Raw genomic sequence first — 25,590 nt, forward strand, 5'->3', positions numbered from 1 at the left:
GGATGTCAGAGGGCACATATTGGGAATCAGTGTCTCAACGTTTTGGTAAAACTAGCTGAAAATTCTACTCCTGGACTTCTAACCAGTTCCAAATACCGAAAGGCTTAAGTCGGTTTTACTATGTGTGAAACCAGTTGTTGCGTTCATTGCTACTTACTAATGTTTAAAATAACTGTTCTTAGAAAAAACATTTGAGTGCCTTACCAAGGCTGTTTTCTCATAAATTGTTTTTAAATGACTTTCAAAGTATTTTTCCGCTTTGTTAAAATGTTATAAACAATAAATGGAATACTAATACATTTTTTGCATATGTTTGTCTATGATGATAGGACATGATCAAGAACTAACCCATTGTTGTACACATCCTACCCAGCGCCTTGTGGTGACGTCATCGCGCGACACAACCTTTCGCCTCTGGGATTTTAGAGACCCTTCAATCCATTCCGTGAATGTCTTTCAGGGTCATACAGAGTAAGTGCCAAATAATACTCGAATGTTTTCATAAAGCTACCGGTCTTGAACAGTCACTTACGTATGTAACAATGGCGTAACGAAATATGATGCCTACCCCTGCATAACATGATGAGGTGCTCCTCAGTCTTTCATATCTCGCATATATTAATTAGCCTTGGGTTGAAAGCTTTAAATGTTAGGAGCACAGCGAATTAATGAAATATGCACAACAGATGTTGAATAGAAAAATGTAATAAACGCATATTCAAAGTTAGCAGATTGCATAATCCATAAACTGAAACGGTTTCGTGCTTTATGGGATTGATAAAAAAATTCTACTGTGTTTAAGTGATTGATGCACGAATAAGATGTCCTTGATTTGAGAACGTGGTGAGCATCTGGAAATCATGGCACTGACCTCCTTGCAACATGTAACCAGTTTTCCTTTATTTAGTGTAAGATTTATCTAACCAAAGTCTATTTGTTTTTGCTATGAATAATTATATTCAAATGTTTGGCTTTCAGTTACATGGTACCCCGTGTTTAATATTCCACAAGCACAACCCGAGTTATTGACCTGCCATGGTTAGCCCATTAAATACTCTTTCGAGCATTCAACTGTACTCACTTCTTTCTTCTCAATATACTTGAGTGCCATTAAACCTGGTGCATCACTCTGCAATTATGTTTTAGTAGTAAATGATGAGATGTTCTTAATAATATCACATGTAATAATTGAGTGTTGCTTAGTCATTTTTTAGAGCGGTTCTGTGTCATCACACATGCTACAAGGGCTCTCTGTTTTTACATCTGGTAATCAACGTTTTGCCACTTGGGAGCTGAGTCCAGTTTCTCTGATAGTCCACGTTGAGTCTTGGCAATACCATCTAGACAACGTTTGAACCTGATCCCCTTCCAAAATCTTAGCTCAAGGAGGATATTTGAGAGTGTCACAAACTGCACTGTGCCTTGTTAAAGCTTAGTTACCACATACCTGGATGCAGCTTACGTCTGCTAGTGGGCCAGTTTTTCACCCTTCTTAAATTGAGTAACTATGTTGGGTAATAGTGCTGTAACATTTGGTACTTACCACACTATGAAACAACCAAATGGTGATCACTAGTGCTGTATGAAGGTACAGCTATTATTTGTTTCGAACCCACTGGGCTTATAGCTAGCCTTGAACTCCAGTACTGGTCTTCAACTTCTTGAAGAACTCAGGCAGCAAGGAGGAGGCTCTGACTTGTTGAGAAAGATCGTTTTGAGGGGAAAGTCAGTTGTCTTTTTTTACCCTATTTGAGGCCTAGATTCTTAATATAAGAGGAGCAACATTCTGTTTTAATAAATCAAACACGAGAATTGTTTGTACATTTGACATCCTCAAATCACATCTTTGTAGACGCTCGCATGTGTTGTAAAGCTGAAAAAGGAGACTAGGTGAAATAAAATATTTGCCTGGAATCACACAAACTCATAAAGCGGGGAAGGCAGGATTTATTTCGGGGTTGCTGGTTTCACATTATGCTACCAGCCACTAAATGGCTACCTTTTTTCTCCCTTTTAACATCACAGAATTCTGCTTTATTTTTAATTATTAGAGCATGTGGTTAGATTGTGTTGGCAGGCAGAAGCCACACAAAAGAGAACCAAAGCTTCTGCTTAGCTCAGTCACATCCTTTCTAACAAGAAATTTACTCCTGTAATTTTTTAGACAGATTGTTAAGATATTAATTGATGTATATCACGCAGCTGTGTTATTTTCGTGTTTTGCACAGTTCACTTTTGGCATTACTACATTTGTTCTTGGCAAAATGTTGCTTTGTTCACCCTCTTCCAGCCCAAGTTAATGTCCTTCTCCTTTATCTCCACCACACATCTATGTTTTTTTTAATTATACTTAAGTTATAAAGCCTGTAGGACACTGTACTCTGCATGTTACTGAATTTCGGTGTTCACTACAACCTACACTAGTCTTTAAAAACACATTTTGGCTGACAGACCCAAGTACGTCAGTCACCCACGTACCCATTTGGTGTTGCGTTCAGGAATGTAGTTATAGCCGTTTAAATAGCACTTGGGTCCTGTTATTATCCAGTGGCAATCAGAATATAGTGTACTGCCATGGAAGGCAGGTTAGATGGGGAGACCAATCAAATAGGAAAAAAAATAAAACTCTGAGTTTTCAACTAATTCAGCTTCAATGTCTATACTCTTTCACTCTGTGTAGTAGACTTTTCTTGGTGGTGGTCAAAGATTACAAAAAACTGTGCCACCTTGCAGCTTGGGATAAAGGGTTAAAATAAATTGACCTCAAATGTAATGAGTATGATGATACACTAGGATAGCAAGTGTGGTAGACTGGTAACCTGAAAAATGTATGGCGATGATCAGACACACATTGAGGACTGGGCCCCTTTGTTACACCAGGGGGCTATCTGGTATTCAACTAATGAAATATCACTTAATCCAGTATGATCTTCAATTCTTTATCTTTGTCAAGTCCTGGAGAACCCTGAGATGTACCAGGCGGTTGCTCTTAACCTAAAACAGTACAGTCTAAATTTTCAGGTGAACATGCTGTGATGTGGATTCTTTGCACTCATCTCATGGTTCCGTTCTTAATGGGTTTGATACATTGTGACAACTGTGTTCCTCCTATTCTCAACTAACCCATTGACTGCCCTGCTGAGAGAGATGTTTTGAAAGTGTCTAGTGGGGACACCATTAAGTTGTGTATATACATCATGGCTGCCATGGCGTTAAACCTGCCAGCTGGTGTGTTTTTTTTTGCCTACACCCCTCACTCTCCAGCTCCCATGATGGAGAAGGGACAAGCTCCTGCTAACTGTTGTGGGTGGTGTGAGACAGTCTGCCAGTGCCCAGACACCTCTAGGCATTAGCAGATTCCTACCGCCTCCCATGGCCATCCAAAGATCAAGCAGGTGGGCCAGGCTACAGGAGGTGCTAAGAGGCTTCTATGCTGGCCTAAGCGCCTCCTTAGCTATGCTCACCAGCTTGTTGGAGCACATAACTTGAGTGTCTGTGCACCTGAAAGCACCACTGGCAATCGCTAAGGGAAGCATGTCAACCCATTGTTCTTTTGCTACCTCAGTTTGAATGTAGCCTCATACTAATCAGTCTGGTCTGCTCCAATAGGAATATTCCAGCCCTAGCTGCCAGGCCAGTAGTTAAACTTATTGCAAACATCCCTTTCCTCGCCTGTGAGAAAACTGGGCTGATTGCAGAGGCCTCCTAACTTTATGTCCCCATGTCGCACTTTTTGCTGGTGTTTTCCTGACTGTGATGGTGCCTTGGGTACTGCTAACCAGTCCCACTGTTTGTGCTCTGTGTAAAATGAGTATGCAAATTAGGTTAATTATAATTGGCTGTGCCAACCTACCTATAAGTCCCTAGTCTATGGTAGGGCATGTAGGTTTAGGGACCCCAGTATAAGTGGTGCACACATAGGTGCACTGCCAAGGTGCCCATGATCATTTTAAAGGCAGGCCTGCCTTGCTGGCTACTTTTAAATTAATTAAAGTTACACGCAAATTCAACTTTTGAATTAAAAGTACTTCCAAGGTCTTATACTCCCTTATTTTTCCATATGTCAACCCTAAGGTGTGCCCTAGGTGCCCCCGGTGCTAGGTACTGTGTACCTATTAGCAGGAACCTTATAACATTTGTTTTATAGTCCCTGGTGAGGAAAAATAGCCACATTTGTTGTCCCTCATTGTAGTGAATAGGCCCCATAGGCTAAAGTGGGGAGACTTAATTTTAATTAATAAAGTCTCCAAAGGAGCTAGATATATCAAGTTTGATCTCAAACTGATTGTTATAATAAATGCAACGATTTGCCATGGTTGGATTTAATATAACTAGTTCAGGGAAAGAGTTTACGAACTCTTCCTAAAAGTTACCAGTTTCAGCTCTGTAGTGTCCTGCTCTGCTCTGATTGGCCAGAATGTTTCGAACGTGCCGTGTACTTTATTTACAAGACGGGCGGCAACGCGACCGGGCCCGTCCTTTTACACTTGTTTCTCTTATTTGGAAAATCCGGCCGGCCATATGTTATTCTGCAAAAGTATTATTTACGTTCTTTGGACCCTTCATTGGCATCTTATACTCATTGTACAAACGACAGTTGACCCCATTTTGGAACTTACTACTTGCCCTGAAGAAGCCCAAGTATATAGGGCGAAACGTGTTGGCTGCTGTTTTGTTGCTCTTCATTAATCTACTGTGGCATCAAATAAATCTTCTGGAAGAAATCCATGAAAATCTACGACTTTCTTGGAATATTATTTATATGTCTTTACAATTGTTGGTGGTGCACAACCCACTTTATTGTTCTTTAACATTTGGGGTGCTTTTCCCTCACCCCTTTGGTTCCTTTGTGCAGTAGGAACTTTGCTGGTAGTGCACACTACATTTTATTGTATTATATGTTATTCATGTACAATTTGAATATTTAGAAACTACTAGGGATTGATGCGTTTTTCCTTTGGGCTTACTGCACTTGGTTCTTTGGTTTTTTGATTTAGAGAATCCTGCATGCAATGCTGACACCCTTGCGCATTGGTGCAAGGGTGCCTGCGTTGGGGCTTGTCTACCAAAATGGTGCCAGCTCAGAGGGAAAGGACAGGAATGTGCTGTATTAGATAACTACAGTTCATTCCTGCCCTTTCCCTGTGACGCATGGCAGCGCAGCAAGGTGACTTGCTGCTCTGCACCATACAGCCCATAAATATGGGCCTTGTTGAGTAAAATCTCTGCCACAAAAAATTGACAACAAGGAGAAACAGGGCACTAAATATTTGTGCTTAATTGTAAAGTTTGAATTTTAAATTGTCTTATGGGGTTAAGGCACATGCTGTAGAGATCTTTGGGTTTCCAGTAAATCTGACTAATAATAGTAAGATAACTTTGGTGGTTAAGGTATTTGCTGGAAAGATCTGTGTTTTGTCTAGTGCCCGTTGAGTCAAAGTAGCATAGAGGTTTAATGTGTCTCCTGCAAAGTACATCTTGCAATATGCAAATGACAGATTTTTATTTTATGTCGATAGGAAAGTGAGTTACTGTTTTTAATAGAATGATATGTTTCCTTACTTGCTTTGTAATCCTTCTAATATAGCACAGTGAGCTATGAAGGACCATGTGTGACTCCTACACCTTGTAACCCTCAGTCTTACCTAACATATCCTGAACATCGATGTGCAAACGTGTATGATTTATTGTCAATGTAATGAATCTGTGTGATGTAAAGGGCTCTGACACCCTGCATTTTGATGAATAGCTCTTACAGAAATAAAAAAAATAGCAGTATTTTGTTTTAATACTGGGGCAGACCAACACATCAGACATTCTTATAGTACGTGCTTAACTCTTATATACAGGGATTGAATAAAGTCAAAAGGGTGCCCCTTTTAAGTATGGGTAAACCCGTGGCAAGCTGTGTACCTTTGTTTCCCACCCACTATATTAGCATCTAGATGTGAGGCTCCAGATAGCTTCCTGCCAAGGCCCGGACACTCCAACAAAAGGAAACCTGATGGCCCCTTAACTTAGGCCTTTCTTGGGGGCCCAGCTGGAGTCTTAAATTAGAAAGACCCCCGGCCGCTTGCACGTTGTTGCTCAGATCGAAAGGTGACAACGCCAGGCGCTGCAGAATGTGTCCTGCTGTCTGAAAATTACACCTGGACAAATTCAGCGTTTTACATTGGGGCCAAACGTCCTAGCAGAGTGGACTGCGTCCTCCCTGTAAAAACTGTGGGTGGACGCCCTCCTTGTGCCCTGTTCTTCTGGCTTGTACGAGATTGCCTGCGTGAGTAGTATGGATTTAATGTCTAGTGGTATATGTATATGGGTGCTTGCGGGTCTGGTTGCATATTTTGTGTTTTTTTTTGTGTGTGTTTTTTATTTATTTTTTTACATTTTTTTTGTATAAATGTGGTGGCCTATTGATGCAGGGTCCGTTTGTAGGCGAACAGTTCTGCCCGTGCCTGTTCTGTTTCAGTGCGTGATTGGAATAGTGTGTATGTGCGCTTGCGGTATTAAAAAGCCAAACCTGCCGGTATGTTTTGTTTCGGCCCGTTCTCATAAATATAATAATCTTAATTTAATGCTGTTTTGGTACAGTTTTCCAGTAGGTGGCACCAAATCGCCATTATTTCGTAAAACCATCTTCAGTTATTCTGTCTAAACAGACATAGGTAGATTACACGGTTTCAGCTTCAGTTAAGGAACTAATGCGGGCTTTTCACTTCACTAGGGCCCTTTAGTTGTAGTACGATTTAACACAATATTTAAACCGTTGTAGCCCAGTCCCGGTTTAAAAAAATATTCGAAAGTCTCCCGAAATATTTTACAGTTTATGTGCAAAAGGTAAAATCTAAAAGGAAAACACAATGAATCGTCGGCATTGTGGATACACACGAAAACTTACCAAACAACACCGTCAAACTATGTCCGTGATTTTATGTTCAACATCCTGATTGTTTGGAAAGCAAGCTAATTAATATTTGTAGCTCTTCGGCACACTCGTGCTTATTTCTTCGCAACCCTCCATTGCGCACCAAGATGTTACTCATTTCTTAACCGCAACACCTGGTTTGATGGCAGCGGCTCCACATCCCCTCCCCCCACTTCTTGCTTCCCCTCCCCTCTGTGTGCTGTACTGCTAGGCAAGGCCGGACTGGAACAGATAACAGTTCCAGGCACCAAAATAAAAGTGCCCCCCATTAGTAAATTAGATAGCTAAAAATTACCAAAGTTAGCAAATTGGGGCGGTTTTGAACTTGTAATGACACCTTGTATAAGTTGAAGATTATTTAGATTTGCTTAGTTACTTAAAAGCCTTGCAGTGAAGTTCAACCGACAATAAAAGGCATAAATGCCCATCAGTTATAAAAAAATGTAATAACTTGCAACAAATGCTTGCGGTGAGCAGATTTTAAGAACTCCAATAGAGCTACATTTTCAACTGATATGCTAACAAACAGAAACAAATGCAAACTATGTTTTAGCGTGCTGGCCAACCTTGGCCACAGTAAAACATTGAGGAGCATAAAAGACCATAGCGCCCATTGAGGGGGAAGAACTAGGATGAACATAGGTTTGAGGAGATAGAACCCCTTACATCAAAGTTTTATTGCAGTTGTAAACGGATTTAAAAGAGTATAAAAACGCTCCTGGTCAGCTAAAAAGCAAGTAAATTAATAAAAGCTGTGGGCGTGTTAAAATGATTCTAGTAAAACCTGCGACGTTGAATAAGGTGCAAGAAGTATATTAAAGTGCAACCAGGTAGTCTCAGACATTTTTGACCCCCATTTCCCCTCAGTGAAAAGGTTAAAAGGGTATGGCAAGCAGCCAGCGTGCAAGCAGATCTTTAAAAGTTTAGGCTGGGGGCTTTCAACCGTGCCACTACGCAGTCCCCTCTCACACAGTGAGAAAGAGTTGGAAAGCAAGCAGCCAGAGAGCAGCAGATCGAGAAAATACAGGCAGGGCAAGTTCTAGGGTGCCGAAAGAGTGCATGCTGTGCAGATCAGTAGGGCTGTCAGACCATTCGCCACTATGGAGGCCTGATTGATTGATTTGGCCCCATAAGAGTTAGTCGGTGGGTTACAGAGGAATGAAGCTGCAGTTCGGTTGTGCGGCTTACAGTGTGTACCTCTCGGATGCAATCTGCATATTCTAGCTGCGTCCGTCTGATGTCGATTACAGACCAGCCAGGGGCCTTCCCCTATAACTGGTGGTGGTCAAGGTGATAGGCACCAAACCGTCCTGTGTTGCCATTATTCTTTTCTACCTTCATGAGAAATGTTGCCAGCTAGCAGTTCCGCTACGGGTCCCAGGGAGCGAAGCATGCCCCCACAGCCTGACTCCGCGTTTGTATTCATCTTTGGTTGAGGGGAACTCTTAGCAGCTTCCGCGGTTTACCCAGTAACTCCTTGCAAAAGCATATTATATGCGACATGTCTTCTTTGCCATTGCTGCACAGGAGGCAAGCATTCACTGTGCTCTTTCGCTGCCAAGGAGGAAGATGTAACAGGGAAGAGAGTAAGCCTAAGCGGTACTTCAGGGACCTCCTACCTGTTTTTGTGTACCCTGTGTTGAAATATTGTTGAGGTGTGATTGTCCTATATTTACCGTCAGCCAAGCCTGGGCCCTGCATGCTAAGGCAGCTTTGTCTTCTATCCGTGAAAGAAAATGTATTGTTTTCCTGGCCAATTTTTTGAAGGGCACGTGGCTGATGGGAGTTTCCCAGAGCTGGGTAACCCGGTAGCTAGTAGTAATTCCTGGAGATAGTCTCTAGCTGCCGAAGTGTCCCTGCTTTGCAGCTCCTGCCACAGATAGAAGTCTAGAGTGTTGGAATCTGCCTTCCTGCTTTTATTCCAACAGTTTATGTAGGCCTGTCTGGCCAGGGTCTGCTTTTGTAGGCCAAGCTCCAGTCTGATTTGAGCGGGAGAGGTGTAATTCGGGAGATTGAAGATTATTCTGTATGCTCTTGTCATTATGCTGTCCAGAATACTGGGGTGTCTCCTTCTCGATGATTCGCTCCTATACGTTATATACGTATGGTAGACAGTAGTTTGGCTTGCTCTATCCTAAGGAGGGGCATCAATATTGGTCCAGCCAGTTTCATTTTGAGATTTATTGTAGCACAACTGCCAGTGCCAGGCCGTTCTGTTTTATGACCTCTTTCTGGGGGACAAATGAGACATTTTTGTCAATGATTTTCCCCAAGTATTTGCATTCATCAACTGTATCAATCTGTGTTTTGGACCAGGACAGTGTTCTTTTCCTTATTGCTGCTGGTCGTCATAGTTTTAGTTTTCCCTAAGTTGATGGTCAGGCCGTTTTTAGTTGAATACTCTTGCGTTGGGTTGAGCAGGCATTGCAACCCCACCTGAGTGTGGCTCAACAAGACCACATTGTCAGCATATAAAAGGCTGGAAAGGGTCTTGCCACCCAATTTTGGGACTTGAAAGTTACAAGCATTTCATTTTCATCAGATCAGCGAGAAAAAGGTTGAATAGTGTTGGGCGTGAGAACACACCCCTACTTCAGCCCCTTAGTTGTTGGTATTAGTTTGGAGAGATGTGTTCCGTTGCCCTGCTTGACCTGAACCCATGTGTCAGTCTGAAGCAAAATAAGCATATTCAGCAAGGCCTGAGGGATGTTCCAGTGAGCCAGCTTACACCATAGTTTGTTTCTGTCTACGTGGTCAAAGGCTGCCATGTAATTGATGAAGCAAAGGTGCAAAGGCACTCTAGAGCCTTTGGCTGCATCAGTCAAGAGAGACCTGACAACTTAGAGCACCCAGTCTGATTGAGCAAGATTATAGCTTTGTCAGAGGCCCAGGTTAATACTTTAAGCAGTGTACTGGTGAAACACTTGTCCTTGTTGTCAATGAGTGCCACTAAGCTGTAGATGGGTGAGATTATAGAGCCCCTCCATGAGGCTGGTAGTACACCCTCGAGCCTGATTTGGGAAAAGACAGTGTCTAGTACCTCTGCCCAATATTCTGCTTCATGCTTAAAGAGACCAGGGGGATGCCGTTTGGGCCTGGTGCTCCTACTCTTCTGCCCTTTACTATCTGACATCTAATTAACTTGACATGTCATTTTAGAAGCAGATGGTTAGCCTGCTATAGGTTGAAACAGGACTGCTGCTGGGCCAACTGCCTTTGGATTTGGAATTGCTGGAAGTTGCTGACGGGAGTGCTGCTGATGCCTGGCTTGAGTCTCTTATGGCCGGCTGCTGGTTAAAGTGGTTTTCAAGAAGGTTTGCCCAGGTTTCTTCAGAAATGTGAGAGGTTACACCTCCATGGATTGGACGCAATAGCTTGTAGGCCGTCGCCCAAAATTGTGCAGTTTCGTTATGATTTATATCTGAGAGCAGTTTGGCCCGGTGCTGGTCTTCCTGGGACCTTTGTATAGCCAACTTCAACTTTCAGAACAAAGTTTTTTGTTGTCCCAGTGCAATGTGTGGACTAGTGTCCCCCAGCCTGTGGTGTAGGGTTCTTACAGTGTTATTTACTATCCCTTTGAGATGCTTTAATTGTGTTAGTTGGGCCCTTTAGTAAAACAATCCCACGTTTTTAAAGCACTGTCGGATATTCCCTTTGTTTTTTGTGGGAATTCTATTGCTGTTGCTGACAGCCTGTCTATGGTAGATTGTGAGTATTTGATTCTCTTGTACTTGACAGTGAACACAGAGCCGGGCGCCTTGTGTAAGTGTTTGCAAGGTATAGAAAACTGGACTCTTGCTGTAGGTAATATTTGTTTTAATGTCAGGGAAACCAACAGTAAAAAAAAACGGCCAGGCAGACCATAAAAACAGGCCCACAAACAGCCAAACAACACCCCACTGACCTGCCAGACCAGCCCATCCAGCACAGCCTCAGTGCCCTACAGGCTAGTCCGACCCTGTTACTAGGAACACACAAGTGCTTGTCCGATTTAGTCATTCTGATGGATACAACTACCTGTGGATTCCTCACCTCATGAATACTCCCATGGCGCCAGCATTCGACGGAAATCTTCTTCCTAGTCTCTGCACGTCGACGAGGACGTCACTCTAGCCCACGCGACGCCGTCTGACGTCATACAGGCAATAAGAGGTCCTCGACGACGTGCCGACGTCAGTTCCCTTTTTTCCGTGCATTCGAAACGGTTCTCTTCGAGGGAGCAACTGTTACTATTGTGGTTACAGTGTATTTTTTGCTGCGTAGTCCTTTTCTGCAGTAATAATGTCGCAAAGAAAGTCGGGTTTCAAGCCTTGTCGAGAGTGTGGGGGCAAGATGTCAGTTACAGATCCTCACTCCGACTGCCTTTGGTGTTTGAGCTCTGACCACGACGTCTCAACTTGCGATTCATGCCAGCACATGAATCCGAAGGCCCTCAAGGAACGTGAGGCTAAGTTGTTTATGGCGAAGTCGAAGAAAGAAAAGCATCACAAGAAGTCTTCTTCGCCAAGGCATCGGCGTCATCGAGACTCCCGGCGCCGTAGAGATTCACGGCGCCGTTCAAGCAAGGAGACTCGTTCCAGGTCGCCTTCGGATCGGCGCCGGAGGACTTGGGAGGTCAGTCCCACGGTCACGCCGCATCCGTCGACGCCGTTGCCCTCTCCGGCGTCACCGACTTCACCTGGGCAGGCGTCGGTGATTGAGGTGATGCAGCCTCTTGTGTTGTCTCCGGCGTCGCAGACGTCGAGGCCGGCGTCAGGGTCGCCTTCGATACAGGCTCCCCAGTATCCGGCTTTTCCCACCCCTGGAGCCGATAGTACCGCATTCCTAAATGCGATGTATACCATCTTCCAACAGATGGCCCCAGTGGGTGCTCCGGCTGGTCCTTTGGCCTTTTCATTGGGTGATCCTGCGCCTCTACGGCCGGCACCCTTTATGCCCTTTCTCCCTTTTGGGAACGTGGGCTCGGCGCAGGTGGCTTCAGAGGGATTGGCCCCGGAGATTTCCATCCCGTCGACGTCGGGATTTCGTCCTGTGACTCCGGTGGGTCCATCTGCTCCAAGTTCTCTTCGTCCTGCTCTTTCATCGGCGTCGAAGTTGCCTGTGGCGCCGGACGCGGCGTCGGTTGCTTCTGGAGATCGGCGCCGGACTTCGGCGGAGGCCATGTCGACTCCGCGTATCGAGCAGAGGCTACATTCGAGGAGACGGGCTCTTCGTCTATTGGAAGAGCAGGAGTACCAGCGAGTCCTGGAGGAAGGAGAACTGGAGGACTCTGGTGATGGACTGCATGGTCTGGATACAGCCAGTGGGCTGGACACTTCCCCTGAGTGGGATCTTTCGTCTCCAGGGGAATATACGGAGGAGGCGGCTTCCTTTCACGCTGTATTACGGAAGGCAGCTAACTTTCTGGACCTGCCTTTGCCGGTGGCAGAGGCGAAGCAGAATCTTCTAACGGAGGTGCTACATCCGGCCTCTGCTGCAGCGGAGCCTCTCTTGCCGTTTAATGAGGCTTTGCTTGATCCGGTGCTAGAGGTGTGGAAGAGGCCGGTATCTTCCTCAGCGGTTCATAGGGCTGTGGCCAGGAGGTATCGAGCTGCGCCATCTGACCCTGGCTTTCTTTCTAGACACCCTACACCGGAGAGCTTGGTGGTGCAAGCCTCCTGTTCATCAAAATCAGCGCCTGGATCTTTCCCGACGGTGCCTGGAGACAGGGACTCGAAAAAGCTGGATGCGCAGTCCAAGAAATTTTTTTCATCCTGCAGTCTGGCGTTGAAGGCCACCAACGCAACTTGCATTCTGGGGAGATACATCCATGCTCTTATGGATGACATTTCGTCATCATTTACAGAGCTTCCCCAGGGTCTTTTGGATGTTGTTTCGTACGCCCAGGCTGCCGCGACCCAGATTATTCAGTCTGGGCTGGACACGACCGACTTGGTGGCTAGGGCGATGGGCACAGCTGTGGTGTCAAGGAGACAGGCCTGGCTCCGTAATTCGGGGTTTTCTGCGGATGTGCAGTCAACCCTATTGGACCTCCCGTTTGATGGGGACAAACTGTTTGGGGCCAAGGCAGATTCGGCCTTGGAGCGATTTAAGGAGAGCAGGGCCACAGCCAAATCGTTAGGGCTCCAAGCTCCTTCTTCCTCTGCCTCTTCCAGATTTTTCAGGAGGTTTCGTGGATTTGGGCGTGGCTCTTCCTCCTCTTCCTTTCGGGGGAGATTCCAGCAACCTGCCTCTTCCCATCCCTATAGATCTTTTAGAGGGAGAGGTAGGGCCCGTACCAGAGGAGCCTCTCAGCAGCACTCTGCCTCTTCCTCGTCCTCTGGAGGGGTGCAGCAGGGAAAGCAGCCTTAGGCTTCCACCATTTCCCACTCACTCCTCTCCTGTAGGGGGAAGATTATGGCATTTTCTCCGCAAGTGGAAGACTATTACAACGGACACTTGGGTTCTCAGTATTGTGGGAAAAGGCTACACCCTTCCCTTTCGGGAGTTCCCGCCCCCCATCCCGCCTCGCCCATCTTATTGTTCAGAAGAACACCTCTTGTTGCTAGAACAGGAGGTACAAGTCCTCCATTCAAAGGGCGCGGTGGAGTTGGTCCCAGAGCAGGAAAGGGGTCGAGGTTGTTACTCAAGGTATTTCCTGATTCCCAAGAAGGATGGTCGGTTGAGACCAATCCTGGATCTGAGGATCTTGAATTGGTTCCTCAAACAGGAAAAGTTCAAGACGCTGACCCTAGCTCAGGTGCTTTTGGCGTTGAACAAGGAAGATTGGATGGTGTCTGTCGACTTGCAGGATGCTTACTTTCATATCCCGATACTCAAGTAGCACAGGAAGTATCTCCGGTTTGTCGTAGGATCGCAGCACTATCAGTTTGCGGTCCTTCCGTTTGGTCTTACTTCAGCACCTCGAGTCTTCACGAAGGTGATGTTGGTGGTTGCGGCAGAGCTCAGAAGGAAGGGGATAGCAGTATTCCCTTACTTGGACGACTGGTTGATCAAAGCCAAGTCTCCGGAGCTTGTGTTGCATCATCTGCAGTCAACGACTCAGTTGTTGTTCGACCTGGGCTTTTCGGTGAACGAGCCCAAATCTCACCTGGAGCCCTCTCAGCGCCTCCTGTTCATAGGGGCAGTACTGGATACAGCATTGAGTCGAGCCTTTCCTCCGCCTCAGCGGATTCAAGATATTCAGGAATTGGTTCCAATGTTTCGAAGTGGAGCGGTAGTTCCAGTCCTCAAGGTCCTTCGTCTGCTCGGTCTGTTTGCCTCCTGCATTCTGTTGGTCATGCATGCTCGCTGGCACATGAGGGCTCTTCAGTGGTGCCTCCGAAGGCAGTGGTCTCAACACAAAGGAGATCTAGAAGGTGCTGTCAAGATCTCCAGAGATGCTGCTGTGGACTTGAAGTGGTGGATTGCGAGCAACAATCTTTCACAAGGAAAGCAGTTCGCGCAGTCGCCACCAGTGGCCACGGTCATAACGGATGCTTCCACTCTAGGGTGGGGAGCTCATCTGGGGGATCTGGAGATCAAAGGCCTTTGGTCTCCAGAGGAACAGATGTTTCATATCAATCTGTTAGAGTTACGGGCTGTACGTCTGGCTCTCAAGGCCTTCCTCCTTTCCCTTCGTGGTCAGTCGGTACAGGTCCTGACGGACAATACTACCACGATGTGGTACATAAACAAACAGGGAGGAGTAGGGTCGTACCTTCTCTGCAGAGAAGCTCTTCGACTATGGTCCTGGGCAAAGGACCATCAGATTTGCTTGGTAGCAAATCATCTGGCCGGGGTCTTGAATGTACGTGCGGACGGTCTCAGTCGCTAATTCTCGGCAGACCACGAGTGGCGTCTCCATCCAGATCAAGCCCGTTTGATCTTCCAAAGGTGGGGGTTTCCTCGGGTAGATCTGTTTGCCACTCTGGAGAACGCGCATTGTCCGTTATTCTGCAGCCTCCAGTATCCGATGCAGGGAGCGTTGGGGGACGCGTTTCAAATAACCTGGTGCGGCCAGTTGCTTTACGCGTTTCCTCCCATACCCTTGATTCCTCGAGTATTGAGGAAGATTCGCCAAGACCGGGCGCTAGTCATCTTAATAGCTCCGTATTGGCCAAGGAGGGTGTGGTACTCCGACCTTCTCCAACTCTCAATGGTGCCCTCCGCTCCGTCTCCCTTTCAGGGCAGACCTCCTCTCGCAGTCACAGGGGCAGGTTTTACACCCCAACCTCCAGAGTCTGCACCTACATGCCTGGAGATTGAACGGGGCAACCTGAGTTCCTTCTCTCTTCCGCTTGATGTAGTGGATGTTATATTAGCGGCCAGGCGACACTCCACTAAATCTATCTACGCTAATAGGTGGTCTAAATTTGTTGCGTGGTGTGGAGAGAGGCAGATTGATCCCTTACATGCTCATCTATCGGACGTTTTGTCTTTTGCTCTGTCTATAGCGCAGAAAGGTTGTGCAGTGGCTACCATTAAGGGTTATTTGTCGGCCTTGTCAGCCTTCATTTGTCTTCCAGACCAACCATCGTTATTTAAATCCCCTATTGTTATCAGATTCTTGAAAGGTCTTCTAAATAAATATCCTCCAAAACCATTCGTTATGCCGCAATGGGATTTGTCCTTGGTCCTGACTTTCCTTATGGGGTCCCCTTTTGAGCCTATGCATTCTTGCCCCTTAAGGTATTTGGTTATAAAAACAGTTTTCCTGGTAGCTATAACATCTGCAAGGAGAGTGAGTGAGTTGCAGGCCTTATCAGTAAAGCCCCCTTATACAACTTTTTATGGGGATAAGGTGGTGTTGAGGACCAAGGCTGCTTTCCTCCCGAAGGTTGTTTCACCGTTCCATTTGGCTCAGACAATTACTTTGTCCACGTTCTATCCTCCGCCTCATCCTTCTAAAGAGGAAGAAAGACTGCATCGTCTGGACCCAAAGAGGGCGTTGAGCTTCTTTATTGATAGAACAAAGGATTTCAGGCTGGAGGATCAGCTGTTCATCGGGTACGTGGGCAAGAGGAAAGGCAGTCCACAAGAGAACACTCTCCAGGTGGGTTGTTCTTTGCATTAAAATATGTTACTCTTTGGCAAAGAAGGATCCTCCTGAGGGCATTAGAGCTCATTCCACCAGAGCTAAGTCGGCCACTTCGGCCTTGGCCAGAGGTGTTCCTGTGGTCGACATCTGCAAGGCCACAACTTGGTCGTCCCTTCACACTTTTGCGAAACATTACTGTTTGGACTCTGAGGTCAGAAGGGACGGCCATTTTGCACGGTCAGTGCTGCAGGATTTCTTGGTTTGACCATTTAGGCACCCGCCACCGGGCGTGGTACTGCTTTGGGACTCTATTCATGAGGTGAGGAATCCACAGGTAGTTGTATCCATCAGAAGAACGAGTTACTTACCTTCAGTAACGACTTTTCTGGTGGATACATTAGCTACCTGTGGATTCCTCACGGTCCCACCCGCCTCCCCGTTGCCTTTCTGGTCTTACCAAGTAATCCTTGAGTGCGCTCCTCTTGGTCTTCAAGGTTGCAATAGATGTTGTATATATGGATACTTGTGTATATTTATCTGTATATATATATGTATATATTCTGGTGTATATACATGATTTGCATATATTTGTTCATTTTAAAAAAAAAAAAAGAGAGAGTTATATTAAATTTACAGCTATTCATTGCAATATTGTGTATTTTACAAGGTTATGGGATGTTGCCTTGCTCTTTCATTGCATTGGGTTGTTGTTCTCATGCACGTAAAAAATGTTGGTACTGACGTCGGCACGTCGTCGAGGACCTCTTATTGCCTGTATGACGTCAGACGGCGTCGCGTGGGCTAGAGTGACGTCCTCGTCGACGTGCAGAGACTAGGAAGGAGATTTCCGTCGAATGCTGGCGCCATGGGAGTATTCATGAGGTGATGAATCCACAGGTAGCTAATGTATCCACCAAAAAAGTCGTTACCGAAGGTAAGTAACTCGTTCTTCTGGGTGAAGTGAGCCGTGAGTGTGTGATTCAGTGAGTCCGGCTGAGCAGCTGCATAGGTCAGTTTGCAGCCCTCCACTGCTCAAGTTATCGGAGCCCCGTACTTAAAAAGTTAATAACTCCAACAAGGCAGCAGTTTTGATCACCTATGTTAATTGGTAATACTTCACCCGAGCCCGCTTGGCTTCAGTTATATTGCCCTCCTCTTATACATTTTCCGGGATTTCAGTCTGGAAGTTGATACAGAGGCAGAAATTTACCGGGCCATTAAAAAAAAAAGTACCAAATCGATTGGAAATTGTCAAAATGTCTAAAGTAAACAGGACTTAAATGACTCATTATCATATTAGGTTTACTCAGCGTTTCTCTGAGAATGTCCACAATTCACTAGCGGGTAATTGTTATGTAAGGGTTGGCTAACATTTTTCCTAATTCCTATCGTTATGTCAGCGTAAAATTCTAACAATATTTCACTAATGGGCCATTATTTTGTCAGGCTTTCCAGCAGTCTCAAACAATGGCCGGAAAAAACTTTTATTGGTCCTTTATTATGTTAGGTTAGATACCATGTACGCGGGAATACACAAAAATGTCATGCATGGGCGCCCAAAAGTGAGTCCATTTACCAGTGATAAAACACTTGCATACAAGTGCACACACAGTCACACTGTATAGCCACATTCATCGCATCACACTCACGTGAGTCCGAGCAGCATAATGAAATGTATACAAATAATAAACTAAATACTTCGGTTACAAGATTAAACAGTGGTTACTGATACTCCGCTCAGTGGAAGGGAGTTGCCTCGGAAAGGTTAAAAAGTTAGTGTAGTCTGCTGACATTGCAGCCAGTGCCCTCCGAACAGTTCTCGGCAGCAGCCACACTAATCCACTGAGCTACCTTACTAACACCTGATCCAAAAATTAATTTGATTCCTTCCTACTTTCTCTTACTTTGGCTGAATACGGAACTGTTAATTGTTAAAATATCTCCCACTAATTGTTTATCAGACAGCTTTCCCTGATATAACGGCTCATGCAGAAAGAACATGCACTCCACCAGCTCTTTCATGCAGAGATGCAAATCTGAGGTCTGGAGTGAATATTTTATGAAAGGTCATTGTAACTTAAAAATATTATGTTGTATCAAGAGCTGTGTGCTCACACACTTACGTTTTTCCCATGCAGCTAGGAACAGTGACACAATTCTGACAAGGCATGTTATTTCTAACAGCATCTTTTTGCTACACCATGCGCAAAGTCTTCTCAAGCACAGTGGCACTTAGACGTGGACAATCGTTTAGTGTAGTGGTTCTTAGCCTGTGGTCCAGGAACCCCTGGGGTTCCGGAAAGCCTTCTCAAGGGGGGCCGGACTGCTAAGAAAGTTTAATAATATTAACAGATTAATAAAGTGACTGTAAATAAAGAAGCAAAATAAAAAAGTTAAATGTTCTCCAAATGTAAAGGAATTTGAAATTGGAGGCTAAAAATTAAGTTAGTATCTTCAGATTGATTTGTGGGAGCTGAGTAAATGCATCAAACAGAATATGCTATGGACAGTGAGTGGCCTCAAATGATTTTCTTCCCATTAAAATACCCCTTTTTAATTTATTGATAGATTAAATAAACTATTGCATCATTTGTGGGTATGTTTGATGAAAGCTTGTTTCTCTATGTTGGTGCATTGTTTTGTGGTTCAAATCATCGAATATGATTAGCTGGTGTGCCTGCATTCCAATAATGACTCTGTGGGGTCCCCGGTGTTAGGGGGAAATCTGTTAATAAAATAAGATATATCAATTTGACAAAGTAATATAGGTTTAATCGATTTTCAGCTGGGAACAACAGGCAGTCTCAACATAGAGGCCATGACTGATGTTCAAAGTTCTAGTTCACAAGCAGTGGTATTTATACTGTAAAAAACACAAAAAACTATGGTCCCAAGTTCAGTATTGACGTAAGCAAGAACAAGCAGTACATATAAGATAATAGGGGAGAGGTACCTCTTGAAAAGAGCACATGCACGATTATTGGTCGCCTCATGGGTGGGTAAGTAACATTGACGTCATTCAGCATCTCTATCTTTTCTGCACGACAAGTGATTATATGTTACATGATGCTCACAGTAGCCCTGCCTTGTGCATATGCTTATCTGACCCTTACACACTTCCCCTCACCAAGATATGAATGACTTGTGATTTTTAGGACACTTGCGCTAAGGCAGGATACACCCTTTTGTTCCACCCTGTTCGTGCTAAGTGAAGATTTTGAAAGTGACAGTTGGTGCACCTCCAAAGATAAGCTCTCATTCTAATGTGGCTTGGGCCTCTTGTATGTTTCAGCACAGCTAACTTAACAATGCAGCATGTGTATAAGTTTCCTAAATAATACGTGTTTGTTTGTCCTAAATATGACCTGCCTTTTCTATTGAACCCACAGTCTGTCTTTTTTAACATGTCATGTATTAAGCCTTTCACTACTTACATTGGTTTACAACTATCCCTAGCCTACAATGTTTGTATTGGGGTTTGGGAACTTATGTTTGTATGTATGTGATGTATATGACGTGTTCCTATTCTTCCTACATCATTCCCCCCTCTAGTTGATTATTCAACTACCTTTCCTACCTTCCCATCTACTAATGAAACTAGGGGAATCACCACATACCCACTACTCTGTCCCTCCCAATTTACCTGTCATCCTTTTGCAACTTGCTATTATTACCTGAAAAATAAGACACATCAAGAGCAACAACACGATCAAAGGCAACAAGACCTTGAACAACCCCGACATCCAGGACGGCACCCATTCGAACCAGCCCACGAACCACCCATCAGGGGCACACCACTCATCGATCATTTTCTTTTGTAGATCATGCAATGTCTGAATGGCCTGAGTTAAAGTCTCATTGTCTGCATCATTGGCCAATCCAATCTTCTTACACACCCCTCCTTCCATGGCCGTCATTAAATCAAGTACATATCTGAGTTGCATTACCATCAGCCTAAGGGCTCGGAGTTCTTCCTTGATATCATTGAACCCATCTTCGGTTGCATTTATTGTCTTCATCAATTCAAAGCGTGTGATCTGCAGCCAGCGTGCAGTTGCTTTTGCCTGAATAAATGGTAGGATGCTACCAAAAAAGATTTGGGCATCATTAAATCGTCTATGTTCCTGTGGAACGTCTTTTCACTCTGCAGTACCAAAATACTCAGAGGCTCTTTTTGTCCGGTAATGGTGAAGCAAGGTTGTTGGACGGCTCAAGGGATGGTCATGTAACTAAGAAATGTCCATACCTTGTATCACCAAGGAAGGGGTGTGCAAAGTCACTAGGGAGCAGAGGCCGTTCCAGTTCAAGGGTAGTTGTATGTGGAGCCGGGCCCCACACATCCAGTGGTGATCCATCAGGCTGGAGGTGCCGCCCTGCATATCAGCATTGTAGGTGGTGATGTTGCAGTTGAGGTTACTCCCCACCATCACTGTCCCATTTCCTCTGAAACAAAGAGAAAACTGTGTTCATTTCATTGCTATTCTAGAGTGTATGGTAGTTCCTGTCCATGTATATCTCTGTATGTTCGCATCCCATATTTCCTGACATTGGCCTATTATCTTATTAAAACTTAGTGAATCTTGTGTCTCAGTGCCATTCCATAATGATATTGCTCTACATATGACTTTGGCCTCGGTATGCAATTTATCATGGGCAAATGCTGATCCTGTGATACTAAAAACTGGCCTGCCTGCGCAATCAGGGGGCAGGTGTTTAGCTAAAAAGTTACTACATTCATATGATGGGTAAGACCTTCCAAAAATACCTTGACGTAATACCCCTTTTTCCCAATACTGGTGAGACCTTTTTTGCCCTGCTTTCTTCATTTTTGATATCTCTTCCATTATCTCTTGTTTTCCTGTCAGGACTTGTATGACTTTTGGGGTGGTGTCAAATCTAGTTGTGTTAACTATTGCAGTAACAGGACTAACATGAGTTGGTTGTAGCTGTGCTCATTCTGCATAAAAATAGGTGCAGGAGACAATGTGTAATGTTTGGGGATACCTCTTTTGGGAGATGCAATCTGTCTACTCCAGCAGCATGGGGGATGAGAGAGCATACATAACTGGTGTTGGACGTGGATGTGCCTATATGATGCATGTGCTGATACCACATATTATCAAACAAAGCAGTATGGAGAGGGTGATGGTCAATATCATTATCAACAGTTCTACGCATACGTGTCATAATTAATATAGGCTAAAAAAATAAAAATATCCAAGGGCTAAAAACATCAATATCGGTGCACTGAGGAGGAAAAACAAACATAAAATACATAACTGGAAAGAAGAATTGTCTAATATTGGAGCTTTAGAGGGAGGCTTTACTCCGGTTGCTTCTCCTGTTCTCCCCCCTCTTTTTCCTGCTCGGTCTCCAAAGGGTTGGATGGCATGGTCGGGGCCAGGCGGATGTCCTGGAGGTGGTACCATGGTTTGTGGCCTTGGACTTTCACTGCTGTAGTCGTGCTGTCTGTCACTGGGAAGGGTCCATTGAATTTGCAGTCTTTCCACTTTCTTACAAAATTGCGAATATATACTTAAGTTCCCAAAGGTATTGGTGTTTGTTGATCCTTTACAGGAGATATGTAGGCGCGCTTCTTGGCTGCACGTGTAACCTGTTAAGAGAAGAACTTTGCAACTTTGGTTAGCTCAGACATGTATTCATTCATTTCAATTTGTACAACTTCAGGTGCACGCTCAGTCTCCAACTTATGTCTAGTTCATGGGTACTAGCAAACATTTTCCCAGGCGCCACAAAGTATGGTCTGTGGTGCGACCGAGGGCCGCATTAATGCTAGCAGCATGCTGATCAAAGGGAGGAGGGGGCTCTAGGTGGGGAGGGTTTGTGACGTTATGGTGGCGATAGGGGGCAGCAAAGCATACAGATCTAGTGGCTGAATCGCACAATGTGAAACCAGAAAACCTGGCATTAATCCCAGGTTCCCCACTTTACCAAACTGTGTGATCCTAGGCAATTGTTTTATTTTATGTTCCCTTCTTTTTCTTCATTACTGCATGTAGGAGGATCTCACAATGCATGCCTTTGGTATGTGCGCTGTGCAAACCTTTCTCCTGTGTTTTATTCAACAAGCTATCAAGTTGTTCATGTATAATAGCAAATCAGGCCAATCAAAGAGTGCAGATAACAACTGACTTGCCTCTTAGTTCACCATTGGCATTGTTATCAAGGTGGGGGTAAGAATGAATGTTGGGGGTAGGGGAAGAATGAAAGTTTCTGAATTTATGTTTGAAATCTCTTGTTTAAAAAAAAATACTTCTCCATGCACTGATATAACGTTATGTACTTAGATTAAATCGCTCTGTGTGTAAATGAAATACACTTTTTGAATGTTTAAGAACACTTATCATAGTTGAAGACATACATTTGCTGCAAGATTTCTTAAAGAATGAAAGTGTTCCTGCAGTTAAAGCGGTGCAGGACAAATTCCTTACTTCCTTTCTTCATCTTCAATCATGTTGAAATAAAGTGTCCCCTGTTAAATCGAGTAAATAGCAGCCTAGTGCTACTGCTGCCCTGGGGGCCGCATGTAAAGGTCAAAAGGGCCACACTTTGAGTATCACTGGTCTAGTTGATGGCACAAATGTGCTCATTGTTCTAACTGTCACTATTTGATGAGGAGTCAAATGGTGATCTGATCCTGGGGTATTTCTCAAAGCAAAGAGTGCCAATGGGAGGCAGTATAGCCATTTCTTTTTCAACGTCACACATAGTTTACTTATTTTGTTCTTGAGGAGGCCATTATGGCGCTCCACAATACCATTGCTTTGCAGATGATAAGCTGAGGACAATTTGTGTGTTATTCCTAACAAGGTGGTGAGGTGAGAAAAGATATTATTGACGAAGTGGGTACCATTGTCGGATCTGATCCCCTCAGGGACACACCACTGCGGTATTACCTCATGGTTCAGAAAATTAGCAGCAGACTTGGCATCACAATGAACACAAGGTCCTGCTTCAATTCACCTTGAGAATGGGCAGACTACAGCTATAAGATATCGATAATGATTGCATCTGTCAATCATATCAATGTAATCAATGTGCAGTTCCTTAAAGGGACATTGTGGTCGAGGTATTGTGGAAGCTATTACCTTAGAGGTGGGACTTGGTGAATACTGCTGGCACACTGTGCAGGTGTGTATGTACATTGTAATCATCTCATGTAAGTTAGGGACAAACCAATCCTGACGTATTTGGAGGGACATATTGTCTCTAGCAGTATGTGAAGGAAGATGTAGTTGGTTTAGAGCTATCAGTAGCAATGCTTGGGGCATGACAGGCTTCCCTGTTGACATTTGTCTGTATATTAAATCTGTTCTTGTCTGTGTGAATCCTCTGGCTTCCCATGCTCTGGAGCATTTTCTTGTATCTCTCTTATATGCAGATGAGCTGTCTCTGTGTAATGTCTGGATGCATTCAAAGGGTCTGAAGGTGTCAATGTTTCATTAGCTAACAAAACTGTGGTATTTGTGTCACTAAGAGGGCGTGTTGCTGCGTCTTTGGCTGCCCAATCAGCCAGAGCATTTCCACGGGACACAAAATCCTGGCCATTAGTGTGGGCTGCGCATTTCACTACTACAACTGCATGTGGAAGTGTTCAAGCTTGAATCAAGTCCTCTAAAAGGGGGCGGTACATGACAGGGCTTCCATCACACTTGAGAAATCTACGTCTGTTACACCGCATAATGCTGGAATGCACTGTGTAGTGACATAGGCTGAATCAGAGTATACTGGTACTGTTTCTCCTTTCCCTTGTTTGAGTGCTGCCACTAAAGCTACTAATTCAGCAGCCTGGGCTAAATATTGAAATAGCAAAGTTATCTGTTTGGTTATCTGCAGTGTGTCTGAAGAGTTGTGCTGCATCGCTCTGACCAGTGCTGCACCTGTATATCTTACCCCTGCGTCCTGATCTATTGTGGAAGACCCATCCACAAAATATACGACACTACTTGGAATGGGGTCTTCTGTTGCTTGGCTACCATCACAGTGAGTTCCTTGTCTGGCCTGTGAGTTACCTATAAGATTGGACACATGAGACTTCTCCTTCGGCACCTTAATTGGGCATATCCTCCCATGTAGTTTTGCTGGAATGAGTTCCCTCCCCTGACAGTTACTCTTCCTTGTAAGTTCTGGTGCTGCAAGGTGGGCTGCACTGTCTGCTGTGGCCCATACTATATTTGGGGCACTGATTGCTGTAACTGCTGAGGCTGTATCTGTGGCTGAGGCTGCAATTGTATTTGGGGCTGTGGGAGATATATCACTTGGGGACTTGTGGCAGGTTGTGCTACAATGCCACTAGGCAGTGCCATTTGATGGCCATAATTTGCCCTTGTTTGGTTGCTAAGTTCATCTTCCTTTTTAAACCTACAGTCTCTAATAAAATGTTCTGTCATCTTGCAATAGTGGCATGTCTGTCCACTCTGGAATGTGTTTACTCTGTTTCCCCCAAACCTTCTTCGCCCTCCTTTTCCATTATTCCTGTTATTGCTTCTCTGGGCATACTGGTAGGGTTGCATTGGGGTGCCTGAAGGGGGCACTCCCAGGGACACTGCAGCTTACTGGGTGATGGCAGTGGCAATTCCTCCTCTGTTTTCTTAGCCAGTTTCTGCTGGACCAATTTAGCTGCTGCTTTCTCTGTTTTATCTTTCTCGCTCTTTTCCTTTTCTTTTCTCTTCTTACGAAAATGTATTATGTATGCTTGTATCTCTATCCATGGTTTGGCCTCTAAGGCCACTATATTATCTAATTTATCCTGCACTTCAGCTGGCAGACCCTTTTTCACTATACTGTAAAATAGTATTGCATTCTGTCCAGTTACATCCCAACTCTCCCCCACTTCCTGTGTCCATTTTTCCTTCATTCTGCTAAGGAATTGGGCTGGGTCCTGATTTGGCTGCATTGTTTGTGCCATAAGGGACCCAATGTCTGGCCTGTCTGTATGCATTTTCCTCAGTTGTTTCCAAACAATTCCCCTTACTCTATTAAAGGGTGCCCCATCACATTTTGGGTTGGTCAATGTCACATCCTTTACACCTGACTTTTTGAAGTAGGTCTGTCTCATCTCCTATAAGGGAACTTAGTAAACTCTTAATGTCCCCTATTGCAAGAGTAATCACTGCAGTATGTTTTTCCTGGGTTGCTATCCATTTCCCAGCACCCTCAACAAGTTATGACAACAGTTTTTAAAGATTTTCTTTGTCCATCTGGGGCCATGGTATATACTGAGGCGCCCCTGGGCCCTTGAATATCAAGGGCGGTTGTGACAGGACTGTAGTCCTATTGCCAGTTGGGTGACGAGAGTCATACTTACGAGCATATTTCTGCCACACTCTTCGACTTTTCTGCATATAGGGATAATCCCAGTAAGGATCCCCTGTGCCCTGAAAAATGCACATTTCTGCATTAGCCATGTCTCGGGGTTCAAAGGAACCCTCTTGCAGCCATGGTGTCATCTGTGTTGCCAATCCTTCTGTCCAACCTGCTAGATTGTCAGTATAAGGGACAACATTATACCAACTATTTTCATACTGAGCTACTATTTCATTGGGCATCAAATTATTGCCAGGGCATACACGGAATGCACGTGCCATGTCTTTCCTTAGTGTCATTTTTCCTGCCATATCAAATG

The 25,590-nt window shown here is 44.6% G+C and overlaps 1 protein-coding gene across 2 annotated transcripts in view; it reads left to right on the forward strand.

The window, feature by feature from the left end:
- The window catches only part of WDR37 (WD repeat domain 37), a 645,791-nt gene that overhangs the window by 427,576 nt on the left and 192,625 nt on the right, over nt 1–25,590 (forward strand). For both annotated transcript variants that reach the window (XM_069211193.1, XM_069211194.1), the window contains exon 11: nt 330–471. In XM_069211193.1, coding sequence (XP_069067294.1) covers nt 330–471 — 142 coding nt within the window. The remainder of the gene's footprint in view (nt 1–329; nt 472–25,590) is intronic.

This window comes from Pleurodeles waltl, chromosome 10 (genome assembly GCF_031143425.1).
Source record: "Pleurodeles waltl isolate 20211129_DDA chromosome 10, aPleWal1.hap1.20221129, whole genome shotgun sequence".
NCBI classification, from domain to species: Eukaryota; Metazoa; Chordata; class Amphibia; order Caudata; family Salamandridae; genus Pleurodeles; species Pleurodeles waltl.